Genomic DNA, 18,266 nt, shown 5'->3' with positions numbered 1-18,266 from the left:
GGCCTCCCCAGAAGATCTCTCTGCCTGTCCTTCTCTTTCTTTTTGGAAACAAGTGGCAAATTCTGTCACTAAAAGCCCTCCTCCGCTGTGATTGCCTGGTCTCTCAGCCAAGGGGGCAATCTGCTGTGATTGCCTGGCCTCTCAGCCAATGTGTGCCAAGTATGGAGGTGAGAGCAGGCATGCTTAGTGCATGGCAGCGTGGTGCACATGTGCAGGTGAGGGAGAGTGTATGAGGCTGGAGGGAGGCTCGCACCAGCGAGTCTCTTCAAGGTATGGGGGTTCTGTGTGGGACGTTTGGCCCAATTCTATCATAGGTGGGGTTCAGAATGCTCTTTTATTGCAAGTGAACTATAAATCCCAGCAACAACAACTCCCAAGTGTCAAGGTCTATTTTCCCCAAACTCCACCAGTGTTCATATTCGGGCATATTGAGCACTTGTGCCAAGTCCCACATCCACGTTTTTAACTTTTTTCTAAAGGTGAGGAGGGATGAAGATGACTTAATTTCCCTGGGGAGTGAGTTCCACAGGCAGAGGACCACCACCGAAAAGGCCATGTCCCTTATCTCGCCAAGCGTGTTTGAGATAGGGCCTCCCCAGGAGATCTCTCCATCTGTCCTTGGCCCAATTCTATCATAGGTGGGGTTCAGAATGCTCTTTTATTGCAGGTGAACTATAAATCCCAGCAACTACAACTCCCAAGTGTCAAGATCTATTTTCCCCAAACTCCACCAGTGTTCACATTTGGGCATATTGAGCATTTGTGCCAAGTTTGGTATCATTCTTTGAATCCACAATGCTCTCTGGATGTAGGTGAACTACAACTCCAGAACTCAAGGTCAATGCCTACCAAACCCTTCCAGTATTTCTCTTGGTTATGGGAGTTCTGTGTGCCAAGTTTGGTTCAATTCCATCGTTGATGGAGTTCAGAATGTTCTTTGAGTATAGGTTAGCTATAAATCCCAACAACTACAACTCCCAAAGAACAAAATCAATCAAAATCAAAATCGAGTCTTTGTGCCAAATTTTGTCCAAAGAATGAAAATACATCCTGCACAGCAGATATTTACATTACGATTAATAAAAGTAGCAAAATTACAGTTATGAAGTAGCAACGAAAATAATGTTATGGTTGGGGGTCACCACAACATGAGGAACTGGGTTAAGAGGTCACAGCGTTAGGAAGGTTGAGAAACACTGCCTTAAAACTAACTGGTCATGGGAGTTTCTTGGAAAGAATTCTTTGTTCCTTTTCTCAATATTACTCTAAAAAGGATAAGATCTCATGGTAGCCAAGTGATGGTTAATCGGTGACTAGATCTGTGATGGTGTTTGGTTCATTTTCTCAAATGGTCCCTACACACAAGAGAAATGAAGAGGTTTTGTTTCAGCTTACCTGAGGGAACCCCTCTGTCTCTTTTCACAGTTCCTTAGTTCTTCATTGCCTTTGCTTTCTGCTCGGTGTCTTGAGCTTTGGAGATCTGCCCCCACAAAATAACAACATGTTATTTTTTCCCCTACCTTTCACTATTAGTTCTTTGAGAAAGTGAGCAAATAACACTTATCTCTTCTCTATGCGGACAGCAAGCAAACAGCAGCGTGTTCTCAAAGCCAAGAGTAGAGAGGGAACGAAAGAGAAGCAGTGGCTCCAATGTCCCAATTTTAGTTTGAACTTCAAACAAGCGGCCAAAGGTACTGACATGAAATGACAAAATACAGTCAACATATTGCAAGATTTGCTTAAAGTTCATACTAAAATTCAGAGTAGGTTCAAAAGCCAAATGACAGAAGCCACATGCCATGACTGCACTATTTGGAGAGATATTCCCAACTTTTAGAATGAAAGGATGTACCCGTATATACTCGGGTATAAGCTGACCCGAATATAAGCCGAAGCACATAATTTTACCACAAAAAAACTGGGAAAACATATTGACCCGAGTATAAGTCGAGGGAGGGAAATGAAGCAGCTACTGGAAAATTTCAAAATAAAAATAGATACCAACAAAATTACATTAATTGAGGCATCAGTAGGTTACATGTTTTTGAATATTTACATAAAACTGTAATTTATGATAAGACTGTCCAACCCTGATCAACCATTATTCTAACCTTCTTCAATGCAAATGCGCTTAGGTATCCTTCCAATGATAATAGGGACAGTAAATTAATAAATGTAATAATAATAATAATAATAATAATAAAGTAAAATAATAGAAATATAATAACAATAATAAAGTAAAATAATAAATGTAATAATAGAGTAAAGTAATAAATGTAATAATGTTAGGGAATCCTCATCTTTGGAAGAGGAAGGGTAACAGGGAAGTACTCAGGAATTGGAGGGAGAAGAAGAATCAGACGATGAGGTTTTGAAAGTGCCCACAATTTTAGAGAGATGAAAAGAGACAGAGCACAGGCGGCGTTCAGCTAGGATAGCTGCTAAAAACGCTGAGCTAATTGGGAGACACCCTAGCACCTCCTGCATGGGGAATTCAGGGCTATAAATCAGAGGCAGGAGCAGTCAGCTTTCGCTGGTAACAATGACCCTGATACTGATGTTTACACTCCTATAGAATCGCTTTGTGTCTGCTGCTAAGGACTTAGTTCATTGCCTGTTGTCTGATGGAAGACTGGTGTTTTGTTTGGGACTTTGTAAGAGAGTCCCAAACAAAACACAAAAGTCTACCTACCTATCTATCTCATATCCCACATCCTTCTTCTGGTGCAGGACCAAGGTGGCACCCAACTAAATGCAACAAATGAGAGCTAAATCGTATTTGTTTCAAAAGTTTCATCATTAAATACCCAAGTGCATTAAAAACACTAACTTAAATCAGTTCAGCACATTACAGTAATAGACTCACAGAACTGGAAAAGACCACAAGGGCCATCCAGTCCAACTCCACTCACCCATGCAGGAAAATCCAATCAAAGCAGGAAAATCCAATCAAAGTTTGGACAACAGAAATCTCTTGGGTAATTTATTGGCATAGAACGAGATACTGGAAGTGAACATGCTTGAGATAGAAACACTTACCGGCATGGTTCAGTAGGATACTTTTCTTTTTCTGGCTCCCATCTGGAGCCACGGTGAGCTTTACCCGCAAGGTTTTGCTAGAGCTTGGAGAGTGATTGACCGAAGCATCAACTACTTCATAGATGGTATGAAGCAAGCTAGTAATGTCCTAGAATCAACAAAGAAGGGAAAGAACACAGAGGAGAAATGTGTTTAGTACAGAAATTAAGAACAATTTCTAATTTTGCTTCTTGCTTCTCACACAGGATCACCTTTGCTCCATTTTCCCAGGACCTTTTAGAAGATTTATCAGTATTCTGGGTCAGCACAACACATCAACCAATGACATGTTGATTCATCTGAGAAAATGGCACCTTTACTTTCAGTGGGTTTAACACACACACTTTGTTTCGTTCACAAAAACTATTGAAAATATTGTATAAAAATTACAGTAGAGTCTCGCTTATCTGACATAAATGAGCTAGCAGAACGTCGGATAAAGGAAAATGTTGGATAATACAGAATCTCCTACAGCCCCCTCGCCTGTCAGTTCCCTTGTCTTTGGCACTACTTTTCGACTGTGTGGAGCGAGACACTTAGAAACAGTCGGCCCCGGAAGAGGACAGTGGCAAGGCCCAGGTGTTTCATGAGGCATCCGGAAAGGAGTCAGCCAGGCTCAAGTGCTTTTCGAGGCCTCTGGGAAGGGGTCAACCCAGGTACTTTGCAAAGCTTCCAGAAAGGAGTCGGCTGGGATCGAGTGCTTTTCGAGGCCTCTGGGATTGGGCCAACCTGGGTACTTTGCAAGGCTTCTGGAAAGGAGTCGGCCAGACTCGAGTGTTTTTTGAGATCTCTGGGAATGGGTCAACCCGGGTACTTTGCAAGGCCTCCGGAAAGGAGTTGGCCGGGCTTGATTGCTTTTCGAGACCTCTGGGAAGGGGTCAACCCGGGTACTTTGCAAGGCTTCTGGAAAGGAGTCGGCCAGACTTGAATGTTTTTCGAGGCCTCTGGGAATGAGTCAACCCGGGTACTTTGCAAGGCCTCCGGAAAGGAGTCAGCCAGGCTTGAGTGCTTTTTGAGGACTCTGGGAAGGGGTCAACACGGGTACTTTGCAAGGCTTCTGGAAAGGAGTCGGCCGGGCTTGATTGCTTTTCGAGACCTCTGGAAAGGGGTCAACCCGGTACTTTGCAAGGCTTCTGGAAAGGAGTCGGCCAGGCTCGAGTGCTTTTCGAGGCTTCTGGGAAGGGATCAACCTGGGTACTTTGCAAGGTCTCCAGAAAGGAGTCAGCCAGGCTCAAGTGCTTTTCGAGGCTTCTAGGAAGGGGTCAACCCGGGTACTTTGCAAGGCCTCCAGAAAGAAGTCGGCCAGGCTCGACTGCTTTTCGAGACCTCTGAGTAGGGGTCAACCCTGGTACTTTGCAAGGCATCTGGAAAAGAGTTGGCCAGGCTCAAGTGCGTTTCGAGACTTCTGGGAAGGGGTCAACCTGGGTGCTTTGCAAAGCTTCCGGAAAGGAGGCAGCTAGGCCCCATGGAGCAACAAGCCCCATGCTCAGAAAAAGGCCCCAAAAGGAAAAAGGAAGCAGCAGGCCCCAGAAGTGGGCTGCAAGGCTCGAGAAAAAAGTAAGGCCCCGGAAAAGATGAGTTACAAGTCTCGTGAGAGGGGACAGATAGCAGGCCCGACCAATGCCGCCTGCTTTTCTCACTGTCTGCTCTCCTCCTCGCTTCTCCCTGCTCCGCTCACACCGGAAGGCATGCTCAGCGTGGAAATCGCAGAGGGAAGGAGGGATTACACTTCCGCTTCCGGTCCTGCATCCTACCTCCTTTGGATAAGACCACTGGATAAGACAGAATGTCGAATAAGTGAAGGTCGAATAAGCGAGACTCTACTGTATATGCAAATTATATGTACAAGGTGTTTATGAAACATAAAAATGAATATCATATCTAGACTTGGGTCCTATCACCAAGATATCTCATTATGTAAATGCAATACAGGTATTCCAAAACCTGAAAGAAATCTGAAAGACTTCTGATCCCAATCATTTTTGAGAAAGAATGTTCAACCTGTAATATTCACTTGGACATGAAATCGATAATAATAACCATGAAGTAACTTATTAGTAGCATGCTACTATGTGTCAGTTTTAAAGTAACCAACTAATGGCCAATGGGTAACTTTGAAAAAGTAACCAACCAACATTTGTCACAAAAATAACATTCCACATTCGGTATCCAACTTCCCAGAATGGGTTGACAGCTTGTATGTAGCCTCCGGCATAAAAATGAAAACAGCCTGCACCATAGACCAACTGCTTGCAATGAGACAGGTGAGCAAACTCGATGTGCTCCTTTTTCCTTCCGTCTCTTCTTGATAGCACTCCTCACCTATCAGAAATCCCATTAGCAAACACAGCGCCTCTTGAAACAAAGCCACACAGCTAAGAGGCAACTCACTACGGTGCTCGCCAGGCAACTTGTTTCAGGAACAACTGCAACATGTGGCCAATATATATCACTTTTGAAACGACAATCTTCTTCCTAACTCATCGGGTCAAACAGTTCTGCACTTCACGCATGACTAAGCCCAAAAAAGATCTGGACGGTCGTAAACAAGTTTGTTGATCTCCTGCTATAGGTAATTTCCATTGCCTGCAAGTCATACTGAATCAGCAGGTGCCCTGTGATCTCATCTCATCGTTGTGTCACAGCTTATATTTTGTTTTGTCGATTTCGGGCACATATATATCCATGCACCAAATGTAAGCACCCTGCGGACAGGACAATATAGATGGAAATTCAGCCGCGAGAGCACCGCAGATTGTTTATTTCAATACCCTGTGGACTCTGCAGCCACTTTAGCGGGGCAATCCTGAAAATATTTAGCATGGCCAGTAAGTCTTTGATATACTGTGACCACTTCAGAAGCTTGAACATCAAAGTGTAAATGTGTGCCTGAAATGTTTCACAAAGGGGTCTGGTTAATGCATTCAATGGCCAGAGATCTTACACTTGAGACACAGGACAAATATGCATCTCTGTGCCCTCATTCTCGGCTCAAGTTATCTTTCTTTTTGATGTGGCAACTTGGCTCACATGGACCAGCTGTGTTCTAATTTATCTCATTTGTGGTGCCAGAGGAAAAAATGAAATCTTGATCAGAATAATTCTGTAACCAAAACTTACACCAGTGTTAGCTCATTGCCCGGTAACGCAGTGGGCTAAACACTTGTGCCAGCAGGACTGAAGACCAACAGGTTGTAGGTTCAAATCCGGGGAGAGCACGAATGAGCTCTCTCTATCAGCTCCAGCTTCCCATGAACAGACATGAGAGAAGCCTCCCACAAGGATGGTAAAATATCAAAACATCTGAGCATTCCCTAGGCAATGTCCTTGCAGACGGCCAATTCTCTCATACCAGAAGCAACTTGCAGTTTCTCAAGTTGCTCCTGACACAAAAAATAAGCTTACACTTATATACAACTAGTCATAAGTAAAGGTAAAGGTTTTCCCCTGATATTAAGTTCAGTCGTGTCCGACTCTGGGGGTTGGTGCTCATCTCCATTTCTAAGCCAAAGAGCCGACGTTGTCCGTAAACACCTCCAAGGTCACGTGGCCAGCATGACTGCATGGAGTGCCATTATCTTTCCGCCGGAACGGTAGCTATTGATCTACTCACATTTGCATGTTTTCGAACGGCTAGGTTGGAAAAAGCTGGGGCTAACAGCAGGAGCTCATGCCGCTCCCCCAATTCGAACCTGTGATTTTTCAGTCAGTAAGTTCAGCAGCTCAGCGGTTTAACCCACTACGCTACCAGGAGCTCCCACAAGTAGTCATACAGAGGTGATATTATGGTCATGGGCCTTCCCATTGCATGATACAATCTGATTCCTCTCCAGTCCTTATCACAGTGGTTCTCAACCTGTGTGTCCTCAGATGTTTTGGTCATCAACTCCCAGAAATCCTAACAGCTAGTAAACTGGCTGGGATTTCTCGGAGTTGTAAGTCAAAACACCTGGGGACCCACAGGTTGAGAACCACTGCCTTATCAGGACCACACTAATTATTATTATTATTATTATTATTATTACTTTTTATACTTCACCACCATCTCCCCAAGGGGATTTGGGTTGGCTTACGTGAGGCCTTTGGTCCTTTAAATTGAATTCTATATTCCCCAAAGGCCTTAACGACAGACTGGACTTCACCTGTTATCTTTAGTGTAACTAACTATTTGAAGACAGGATGTAAACCATAAGGAACTTGAAGGTAGAGAAAATATGCAGAGCTCTGCATGAGCCACAGCATGTAAGTCCATTCTATAATATTATTTTTATTCTATATATATTCTAACAAAGTTATGGAGAACACAGGGGTGGATTGTAACCTATCTATTTTGGTTCATTTAGTAAAATCACTAGTAGTATGTACCTATGTTTTGTTTAGAATGCAAGAAACACAAGAAAGCCTGGAATGGCAAAATGACTGAATAAGTACAATCAAAGACACTTAAAGACTCACTATCTGCAAGAAAAAAAGATCCAATAGAGCTTGATTTGAGCCGCAGGATATATATGCTACAACCTAGAACTGGAGCAGGACTGAGACTTTGCGACCACGGAGTATATGAAGGAAATATATGCCAGAAGACTGATATAGACTACTCACAACCTGAAGAAGGATCCCCGAAACAAGAATAGTGTACCCGGGATTACTTGTTGTTGTGCTGTTGTGCTTGTTATGTTCACTATTATTTGACATGTGTACTGTAACAAGGATAAACGTGATCTTGGACAGAGGGGACAAGCAATCCCAACTCTGCCCAACAGTGTAAAGATGTTAAGCGACACACTGGGCAGGGGGGAATACAAATCCCACCGCTGCCACCAGTGTAACGGGTTAACGTTCAGCTAGACACTACTTTAACAGGGATGAATGACTGTGACAAAGGGGGAAAGACTCTCTTATCCCACCTCAGTAATATATTTATTAAGTGACCAACTGTGTTGTAGTTATTGACCGATGTATTTGGTAGATTCGCCGCCACCACCTCAATTAATGTCTGAGGAAAACATAAGTGTGAATGTGAAATTGGTAAATTATGTTCAAGCCTTTGGTTCTTCTTCAATAACTGTTTCTCTTGCTGACTGGACTGAAACTGAGTTGTCTTTAGGCTAACAGAGGTCTAATGATTGTGACAGACCGAGGCAGACACCAGTTTAAGATGAAATTAGAAACAGGTTTATTTTAAACTTGGTGAACAAATCAACTCTTAATAAGAGTGGTACAAAAGCGTAATGCGGTTACTTGAGGCTTAGCTGTTTAGACAAGCAGTCTTTCTTGAAGACTTTAACTTTTGTTCCCTGTGAGTTCCTTGCCTCACACTGGCCACTACACTGACACAGTGTGTCCCTGAGAACAGCCCACTGACTGCCTCACAGAGCAAAACAGGCTGTCCTTCACTGACCCTACTCTGTACAGTGACCCAGGAACCTTTGCCTATCCTATGCTCTAACTACAAGGCTCACTTCAAAAGTTCTCTCTCCCTGTCTAAATTCTTCACAGCTCCCTCTTCCTAACTATCCTTCTACACTCTTCGATGTTTAAAGCTCTTCTCTCCAGCTTGTCAAAAGACACAGCCTTTTTTCCCTCTAAAAGCTAGCTCCTCCCCTGATTGCTCTAGCCAATCAGGAGTCGACTGACTCCTCCCTCTTGCCTCTTAGCTCTCCTGCCTATCTCTCAACATGTCAGCTACTGACTTTCCAGGCTTCAGCCTTCCTGGCAAAAGGTTAGATTCATCACATGTACTAATTCCCTTTGAACATTTATGTAGACCATGTCAAGAGTTACAGTAGAGTCACAATTAGAACCCAGTTGGAATTGGGAATCAAGACTAAAATAATTGTGGAATTATTATTGTTTTGAATTGTTCTTTGCTATTGAAACCGATATTGTTGCATTGTTACATAGATATCTGTGCATTATAGATAGTTTGACTAGACTTAATGTCAGGGGAAAGCCTTTACTTTTACCTATGTCTTTTTTTAAAATAAAATTGTACTGTTCCTCTATTAAATTCGGTACAAACCTACCCTTTTTATTGCATTATGGATGAATACTGCCTCTGAGTATTTTATCGCTAAATCTAAAATACTTTTTAAAATAACACAATTATTAGGCAGCATCGAACAACCACAAGCAAGTAAACAAATGCTCTGCTCCTCTCTTGTCCTGAAAGGCACCAGGTTATATTTTGTCTCTGTGTAATTAAAGCTGATGGTGGGCAGCCTATAATTTGACAGGGTTGGCCGCCCAACCTCTGTTCCATGCCTGTAAATATGATTGACCGTCGTTCTTAATCCCTTTGGAAAGAATTTCAAAGAGCACACGTGCCGTTTCCTTAGCTCAGCTATAAAGGCCGAGCGAGGAGCCAAAAGGAACATACGCTGGCAAAGGTTTCTTCTGACACTCTGTTTAGAGAGTCACTTGTTTTCGGGTTTGATCCCTTTCCAAAACAAGCACCTGATTTTTGTCACTAAAACTTTATTTTCTAGGCAGCTAATGACTGATATTAAACAACAAAGACACAAAAATAATAATGTATGGATTCCAAAAGCCACGGAATAAAAGATTGGTTCATATACACACACTCGCACATGTCTGAAACATCAAACAACATCTTGACATGTATGGATCAAGCACAGCTGTGTCCCATGCTGGTACCTTCCGGATATACTGGACTAAAACTTGCTTATAGAGAGAGACTTCTCTCAGATGAAAAGAGCTCTTGGACTTGATGCTGAGGTTTGCAGATCACATTCAGCTCCAGAGCTTATAAATTATTAGGTTTTTTTAAAAAAAAAAATATTTTGTGTTACTTTTCCATATCATTGAGCTGTGGCAGTTCAACAAGTGTCAAACTGCATTAATTCTATAGTGTAGATCACGGGTCCTCAAACTACGGCCCAAAGGGCCGGATGCGGCCCTCCAAGGTCATTTACCTGGCCCTCACTCATGGTCAACCTAAGTCTGAAATGACTTGAAAGCACACAACAACAACAATCCTATCTCGTCAGCCAAAAACAGGCCCACACTTCCCACTGAAATACTAATAAGCTTATGTTTGTTAAAATTGATCTTCATTTTAATTGTTGTATTGTTTCTGTTTTTGCACTACATATAAGACATGTGCAGTGTGCATAGGAATTCATTCATGTTTTTTTCAAATTATAATCCGGCCCTCCAACAGTTTGAGGGAGTGTGACCTGGCCTTCTGTTTAAAAGGTTTGAGGACCCCTGGTGTAGATCATGTGTGGGCAAACCCAGGCCCAGGGTCAGATGCAGCCCCTTGGGCTCTTTTATCAGACCCTCCTGTCCCTCATCATTGTATCCTTCCTTCTTTCTTTCTTTCTTTCCTTCCTCCATCCCTCCCTCCCTTCCTTCCGTATCTCTCTTTTTCTCCTCCCTCCCACCCTTTCACCCTTCCTTCCCTTCCCTTCCACCCTTCATTCTTCCTTACTTCCTTCTCTCCCTTTTGTTTTTCCTTCCTTCTCTTTTCTTTCTCCTTCCCTCCCTTTGTTACCTCCCTCTTTCTCCTTCCATACGTCTCTTTCACCCTTTCATCCTTCCTTCGCTCTTTCCTCCCTCCTTCCTTCTCTCCCTTCTACCCTTCCTTCCTTCCCTTCTACCCTTTCATCCTTCCTTTTCTCCTTCCATCCTTCCCTTCTACTCTTTCATCCGTTTCTTCCACCCTTTCATCCTTCCTTCGCTCTTTCCTCCCTCCTTTCTTCTCTCCCTTCTACCCTTCCTTCCCTTCTACCCTTTCATCCTTCCTTCTCTCCCTTTTTCTCCTTCCATCCTTTCATCCGTTTCTTCCACCCTTTCATCCTTCCTTCGCTCTTTCCTCCCTCCTTCCTTCTCTCCCTTCTACCCTTCCTTCCCTTCTACCCTTTCATCCTTCCTTCCTTCCCTCTTTCCTCCCACTTTCCCTCTCTCCCTCTTTGTCCTTTCTTACTTCCCTCCATTCCCTTCTACCGTTCCTTCCTTCCCTTCTACCCTTTCGTCCTTCCTTCTCTCCCTTTTGTCTTTCTTTCCTTCTCTCTTTCCTCTCTCCTTCCCTCTCTCCCTCTTCCTCCTTCCACCCTTTCATGTGGATAATCTGCTTTGATAATTTGGATTATGTGGCAGTGTAGAGGGGGCCAGAGAAGGTCTTGCCCAACTCTTTTGAAAGTTCTCATTGCGGCAGAAGTGACTATCCAAGGGCAGCCCCATGGAGAGCATGCTGCAGTAGTCAATTCTTGAGTAGGACTTCCTCAACTACGCCTACTTTTTCACGTTTTCTTTGGAGGGGGGTTACTCTCAACCAACTTTCCCAGTATTTCTCAATTGACAGAAATCCTTTATGATTTTGAGCTGTACAGAAAAGTCTTCCATGTGCTCTTTCCAAACCACCAATTTTCCAAGCATTTTATGGGCCCTTCCACACAGCCGTATATCCCAGAATATCAAGGCAGGAAATCCCACATTGTCTGAGTGTGGACTCAGATAACCCAGTTCAAAGCAGATGTTGTGGGTTTTTCTGCCTCGATATTCTGGGATATAGCGCTGTATGGAATGGACCTTAGATATCATAGCAGATTAGCAAATCAACTTGAGTTATCTCCCACTCTAAAACCAATTCAATGCAGACAATATGAGGGATTTTCTGAATTAACAAGTAGTATAGCCCCAAACAGAGAAGGCTTGTTCAAGTCAACCGCTGAGTGGGGAGTCAACATGTAGGAAGATCTCAATGACTCAATGGGTCTACTCTAACAATGGGATTCAGACGGTTAACTTCACTCACCTCACGTGTGACCCTCCCATTGTTGTCGAAGTCATACAGCGTGAAAGTCCATTCTTGCCTGTTGTCTTCCTCAACGGACACATCACACTGCAATTCCTAAGGAACATGCAGAGAGCAGCTGGTTACCTAAAGCAAGACTCTTTATCTGCAGTGGTTGCTAACTTCGTGGGAGGAAAATTAATAAGGAACATCTACAACAGTGGTTCCCAATCTATTCTTGACCAGGGACCACTCTGCAACATTAGTACCAAAAGGGCTACAAATCAGTTTTTGGTCAACTTTACATTCAATTTGGTTATTTGGGGTGCTGATTCAGAAAATTGCATTGGATAGACCACATCAGCTCTAGTTTCTGATATAGAAAATATGCCATCTAGTAGTCACCATATGTTTACCCACAGAAAACCATATTTAATAATCTAGAGCCTAAAAACAACGACACTAAGAATGTCTTTTTGTTGGGCTGTGTTATTATCCGTAGTAGTAATGGTGAGTCCACGGACCATAGTTTAGTTCTTGTGGACCACTGGTTGAGTCCATTCTGAACTCCACCAACGATGGAATTGAACCAAACTTAGCACACAGACCTCCCATAACCAATAGAAAAACTAGAAAGGTTTGGTGGGAATTGACCTTAAGTTTTGGAGTTGTAGTTCGCCGACGTCTAGAGGGAACTGTGGCCTCAAAACAATGATAGACCTGGACCAAACTTGGCATGAGTATTCAGTATGCCCAAATGTGAACACTGGTGGAGTTGGGGGAAAACAGATCTTGGCATTTGGGAGTTGTAGTTGCTGGGATTTATAGTTTACCTACAATCAAAGAGCATTCTGAAACCCAACAATTATTTATTTGTTTGTTTGTTTGTTTATGACATTTATATGCTGCCCTTCTCAGCCCGAAGGGCACTCAGAGTGGATTACAAGATACACACACACACACACAACATTATATTAATAGCATAATACAATGATATAATTGGTCCAAACTTCCCACACAGAAACCCCATGCCTTGAAGGGAATCAATGGACCTGAGCCTCCCTCCAGCCTCACACGCTCTCCCTCACCAGCACATGTGTACCACGCTACCATGCGCTGAGCACGCCTGCTTTCCCCTCCCTGCTTGAAGTCTCAGAAATAGCCCTCCGTGTTTGTTTCCTCTCTGTTGTTGTGCTGTTGTGCAGACCACTTCAACCAGAGAAGTCAGCAGAGCACCTGATGAACAAACCTGGACACAGCATTTTATTTGAGAACACAGAAATGCTGGACTACTCTCACAACCACCATGTCAGAAGCTATTGAAATACACAAGCATGTGGACAATTTCAACAGAAAGGAGGAAACCATGAAAATGAACAAAATCTGGCTACCAGTATTAAAAAAAACTCTTAAAATTACAACAGCACAACAACAGAGAGGATACAAACAAGGAAATCTAATCACCTCTCAACAAAAGTTTGCTCCAGGCACTGTCAGGCCATTATATGCTAATCAAGGTGGTCAGTTGAAACATTCACACCTAGCTCCAGCAGACAAGAGTCCTTTGTCCCACCCTGGTCCTTCCACAGATATATAAACCCTTTTTCCCAGTTCCAACAGACCTCACTACCTCTGAGAATGCTTGCCATAGATGCAGGTGAAACATCAGGAGAGAATGCCTCTAGACCATGGCCATATAGCCCGAAAAAACCTACAACAACCCAGTGATTCTGGCCATGAAAGCCTTCGACAATACAATGTTTATTTATTCATTTATTTATTTACAACATTTATATGCCACTCTTCTCACCCCGAGGGGACTCAGAGCGGCTTACAAGATATATATACATACAATATATTATATTATTAGCATAGTACAATATCAGTATTACATATATTGCCCTATACCATTACACTGTAATATTATTAGTAATATTACATGCAGTATAAAATATATAATTATAATATTGATTTAGGACTGTTTGTATGTCTCTATCAATGGCCCACCTCCTGTATCTTGTTCATGCCTAGCATTATTTTTTAAACTTCAATTACATTTGGCCCAGCCATAGATTTTAAATGTGCACTGTACCTTGTTTAATGTTTATGCTATTTGGGTATGAGATTTATTTTAATTGCTTTGTATTGTATCCGTTATTGCTTGTATTGCTTGTATTGTTGTATTGTGGGCTCGGCCTCATGTAAGCCGCACCGAGTCCCTTGGGGAGATGGTAGCGGGGTATAAATAAAGTTTATTATTATTATTATTATTATTATTATTATTATTATTATTGTATTATGTTGTATTACATTATAATATTATAAATAGTATATGTATATAAAATAATATTATATTATTAGTAAAGCACAGGAGACAAGACAATACCACCATTTATTTTATTTTATGCTTTCCTATTTTACTCTCCATTGTGTCAGGGATATTGGCCGAAATACATTAAAAAGTCCAAACCAATAAAATAAAATAAAGTTAGCTAATCCAGAATTCTGTTTCCAATAATGTCCAATGAATTGACAGGGAGAAACCTGATGTTGAACCCCAAGATTTTCTTTATATCCCCCCTTTTCCTTCCCTTGGTTGTTTGGCACCCCACGGCAGTAACAATCTGTAGCATCCATTTCCCACCATTTCTTTTGGACCGGAGAAGAAAGGCACTGAATGCCATTCCTTGTCTAATTCCCTTGGGCTAAGACTCTTAGAGAATTTGAAACATTTCCCCCCTTTTTTCATTGAGTAAGAAGAAGAAACTATGTGAAAGCTACTTACGAAAAATGCTTGGAAACAGAAATGCAAGATCCTCCAATTTAAGAGAGAGGAAGGAGGGGGAAAGGGGGAGGAAGGCAGAAGAAAAGAAAGCCTCTGCTTAATTCAAGGAGAAAAAGTGAAGAGACTCACAGCATGAGACGGGATCAAGTTGAAACCAAAATGACCATTAATACAAAATAGACCTGTGGCACAAACCCGTGTCTGAAAAAAACTACCGTTTCACGACACAGACTTTTCAATGCGGCATCAGTTCCGTCTCTCCCCTTATAACTCATTAAATAAAAGTATTACATCTGCAAAAGTATGTAGAAACCAATTTAGAATGAAATAAGGAGGACACAAAGAATCTTGCCAACCAAGTTCTGCTTTTATGCAATCTTTAAGGAGTGAGCTGTGGTGGGAACATGGAAGGGTTTTCAAAATAGTTATCTCGCATACAGTGCAATCCAGAAGTTATGAAACCTAGGCTGCTAATGAAGTTCATTTTGCACAAACTGTGGATGGGGAAGGATCAAGATTTCTCCACCAACTAAGTATATCTGCACATCAGTAACAATAACTGGGTTGTTGTGAGTTTTTCAAGCTATATGGCTATGTTCCAGAAGTATTCTCTCCTGACGTTTCACCTGCACCGGTGGCCCAGTGGGTAAACCCCTTGCTGCTGTTGGAGTCAGGGGGACAGCTTTAAATTGGCTGTCCTCCTTTCTTCACAACCGTGGACAGCGAGTGGAGAGGGGAGGCCTGGTCTCTGAGAGGTCCTTTCTATCTTGTGGGGTTCCTCAGGGGGCCATTTTCTCCCCTCTGTTGTTTAACATTTATATGCGACCACTTGCTCAGCTGGTTCAAGATTTTGGGCTTGAGTGTTACTGATGTCGAGCACCCCCCCCCCAAAAAAAAGAAGGGATAGTGACTTATAGTTCTGCAAAGGGCAAGGGCACCAGACTACACAACAAGGGTTAAGTCTTGGTCACATTGCCAAGGCATTGACAACAACAAGGACCAAAGCGTGAATCAGTTGCAGCACAGCTGGGGTTTCACCTGCCAGCCTTCCCAATGACCATGGACTCTCTGCCTGCATGTCTTGGACTTCAGTACATACTATCTCCCTCATGAACTTTCCTCAAAGACCTTTTAAAACATTGGACTTCAGGCTTCTTCGTGAAAATTAATCCTCTTATTAAATATACTTGGGATGTGGGACAAAGATGGGGTTTTGTTGCTATGAAATGCTTATGATTTGAATGTATGTATCTTGCTATGAAATATTGCTTGCCCCTTGTCTTGCCCCCCCTGACTTTTGCCCTAGAAAAATCTAGGGCAAATGCCTGAGGGAGAGCCAAGCTTCCACAAAACCAACCAAATCATCAACCATTTTACAATAGCAAGCTGAAACATCCACCACAGAAAAGGCCCTGTCTCGTGTCCCCACCAAACGCGCTTGCGATGCAGGTGGAATCATAAGCAGGGCCTCTCCAGATGAATGGAGTGAATGTGTGGGTTCGTAGACGGAGATGCGGTCACGCAGGTAGGCTGGTCCCAAACCATTCAGGGTTTTGTAGGGGAGCACCTGCACCTTACATTGGGCTTGGAAAATAAACGGCAGCCAGTGGAGCTCCTTGAACAGAAGGGTTGACCTCTCTCTGTAAGGAGCACCAGTTAACATCCTGGCCGCTGCCCGTTGGACCAGTTGAAATTTGAGCGGTTTTCAAGGGCAGCCCCACATAGAGCGCATTACAGTAGTCCAATCTGGAGGTGACTAAGGCATGGACCACCCCAGCCAGATCAGCCTTCGCGAGGTACGGTCGCAGTTGGCGCACAAGTCTCAATTGTGCAAAAGCCCTCCCAGACACCGCCGACGCCTGAGCCTCAAGCGTAAGTGATGAATCCAAGAGGACTCCCAAACTGCGGATGTAACTGGTAGTAGGGTTTTAAAAGAAATGAAGGGAGAGCAACCCAACGAGTAGTTAAAGTGCATTTGGATGAAGATGAAGAAGCCTTATTCTGTATTGCTTACAAAGACGTTTGTTGCCCTGTTTGTAACATTGCACGTTTATGTTTTAACTCTGCTGATAAGAGTAAAGTTCTTTTGTTCTTTTCCCTCTTGCCTGGGTGCAATGTTATTGTGTCTTCTGCATTGGGCTTGACTGAAATACGCTTAGCGCAACAAAATTCGCATCTACCTTTCTGGTTCACAGTTGGAGCTGCTAGGCTACATGAACTCCCCAATAAAATTATAAGCTGACATAGATGGGTCCCCTTCACTATCTTCCCCACTCCACTCCAGATGCTCGAGGCTTGAAGATGGGAGTCAGCAAGAATGGCAGCACTAGCCACGGGGGCAATTAAAGGAGAAGTCACTGCACGCAAGTAAAATAAACAGTCCCAAATAGCCTCGGAATGACGGGAGCTCAGAAATACCTGCTTGATCTGCTGACTTGAAACCAATTCCCTACAGCAGTTAACGGTAAAGCCCCCCTGTCCCCTGCTGAGTTCAAAGGCAGCCTTCTCTTAGCTATAACAAGCCCTGGCTGAAAGCTGCCAAAGTCCCCCCACCTCCCCCTCCCCAAACCATACAGCACACTTGACAGTGGAAACTGAGTTTCCTATTACACAAACATTCCCGGCACCTTGAAAAGCCAAGGCACATCCGGCACCTCGGATTTAGACCTCTCTCTTTTCTCGACAGTCATATTTCAAATTCTTTTGTACCTGGTCATAAAACGAAAAGCGTTTACCATTCTCTTCGCCCTGAGCTTACAGAGAGTTCTGAGGCTTTGAGATTCAAGGCAGCGAATGTGTGTGGATGTCTCTGTACCTGGTTCTTTACCACAGAGGAAGAGGTGCTCGTCCTCATGCATATGAGCTTGGCAAGGGCAGAGGGGTGAGCGTAGGCCATTCTCTGTTATGTCACTAATGTACGCTCTTCCTCTAGACATTGAGTTTTGTATCAAGCCTGGATCACATTTTCCAACATTTCCCAGAGGCAAATCAGAACTTGGGTGGCCAAACAATATCATAGGTAAAGGTTGTCCCCTGACATTAAGTCCAGTCATGTCTGACTCTGGGGTGTGGTGCTCATCTCCATTTCTAAGCCGAAGAGTCGGCGTTGTCCGTAGACACCTCCAAGTTCATGTGGCTGGCATGACTGCATGGAGCGCCATTACCTTCCCGTCGGAGCAGTACCTATTGATCTACTCACATTTGCATGTTTTCGAACTGCTAGGTTGGCAGAAGCTAGGGCTGCCATATCATATCATAGCATGGTCAATATAGTTCTTAAGGAAGAAGGACACCCAAAAGCTAGGGCAGGATGCAGCATTTGGGAGGCTAGAGTTTGATCCATTCAATGGGTTAATCAGGTGGAAACTACGAGGGTTGAATGAAAAGTAATGCCTCCACCTTCGTAACACCTCAACAGATGGCAGTACTGTTTTTTTGGGGGGGGGGGTTTGGGAGACTTGAGAATCTGCAAGTCACTTCTGGTGTGAAAGAATTGGCCGTCTGCAAGGACGTTGCCCAGGAGATGCCTGGATGATTTGATGTTTTATCATCCTTGTGGGAGGCTTCTCTTATGTCCCCGCATGAGGAGCTGGAGTTGGTAGAGGGAGCTCATCCGCCTCTCCCCGGATTCGAACCTGCAACCTG

At 43.4% G+C, this 18,266-nt stretch overlaps 1 protein-coding gene across 2 annotated transcripts in view; it reads right to left on the bottom strand.

Annotated features, from left to right (window-relative positions):
- NKD1 (NKD inhibitor of WNT signaling pathway 1) overlaps nucleotides 1-18,266 on the bottom strand; it is a 184,177-nt gene that overhangs the window by 14,974 nt on the left and 150,937 nt on the right. Inside the window, exons 6-8 of one of the 2 annotated variants that reach the window (XM_060787946.2) lie at nucleotides 11,858-11,953; nucleotides 3,040-3,187; nucleotides 1,396-1,480 (exon numbers count right to left, since the gene is read on the bottom strand). In XM_060787946.2, the coding sequence (XP_060643929.2) occupies nucleotides 1,396-1,480; nucleotides 3,040-3,187; nucleotides 11,858-11,953 (329 nt within the window). The remainder of the gene's footprint in view (nucleotides 1-1,395; nucleotides 1,481-3,039; nucleotides 3,188-11,857; nucleotides 11,954-18,266) is intronic. The other variant, XM_060787947.2, reaches the window with a different exon arrangement.

The sequence above is a fragment of the Anolis sagrei genome, chromosome 8 (genome assembly GCF_037176765.1).
Source record: "Anolis sagrei isolate rAnoSag1 chromosome 8, rAnoSag1.mat, whole genome shotgun sequence".
Lineage (NCBI taxonomy): Eukaryota > Metazoa > Chordata > Lepidosauria > Squamata > Dactyloidae > Anolis > Anolis sagrei.
Note: the sequence above shows the minus strand (reverse complement) of the source record. Positions and strands in the feature narration are given on the sequence as shown.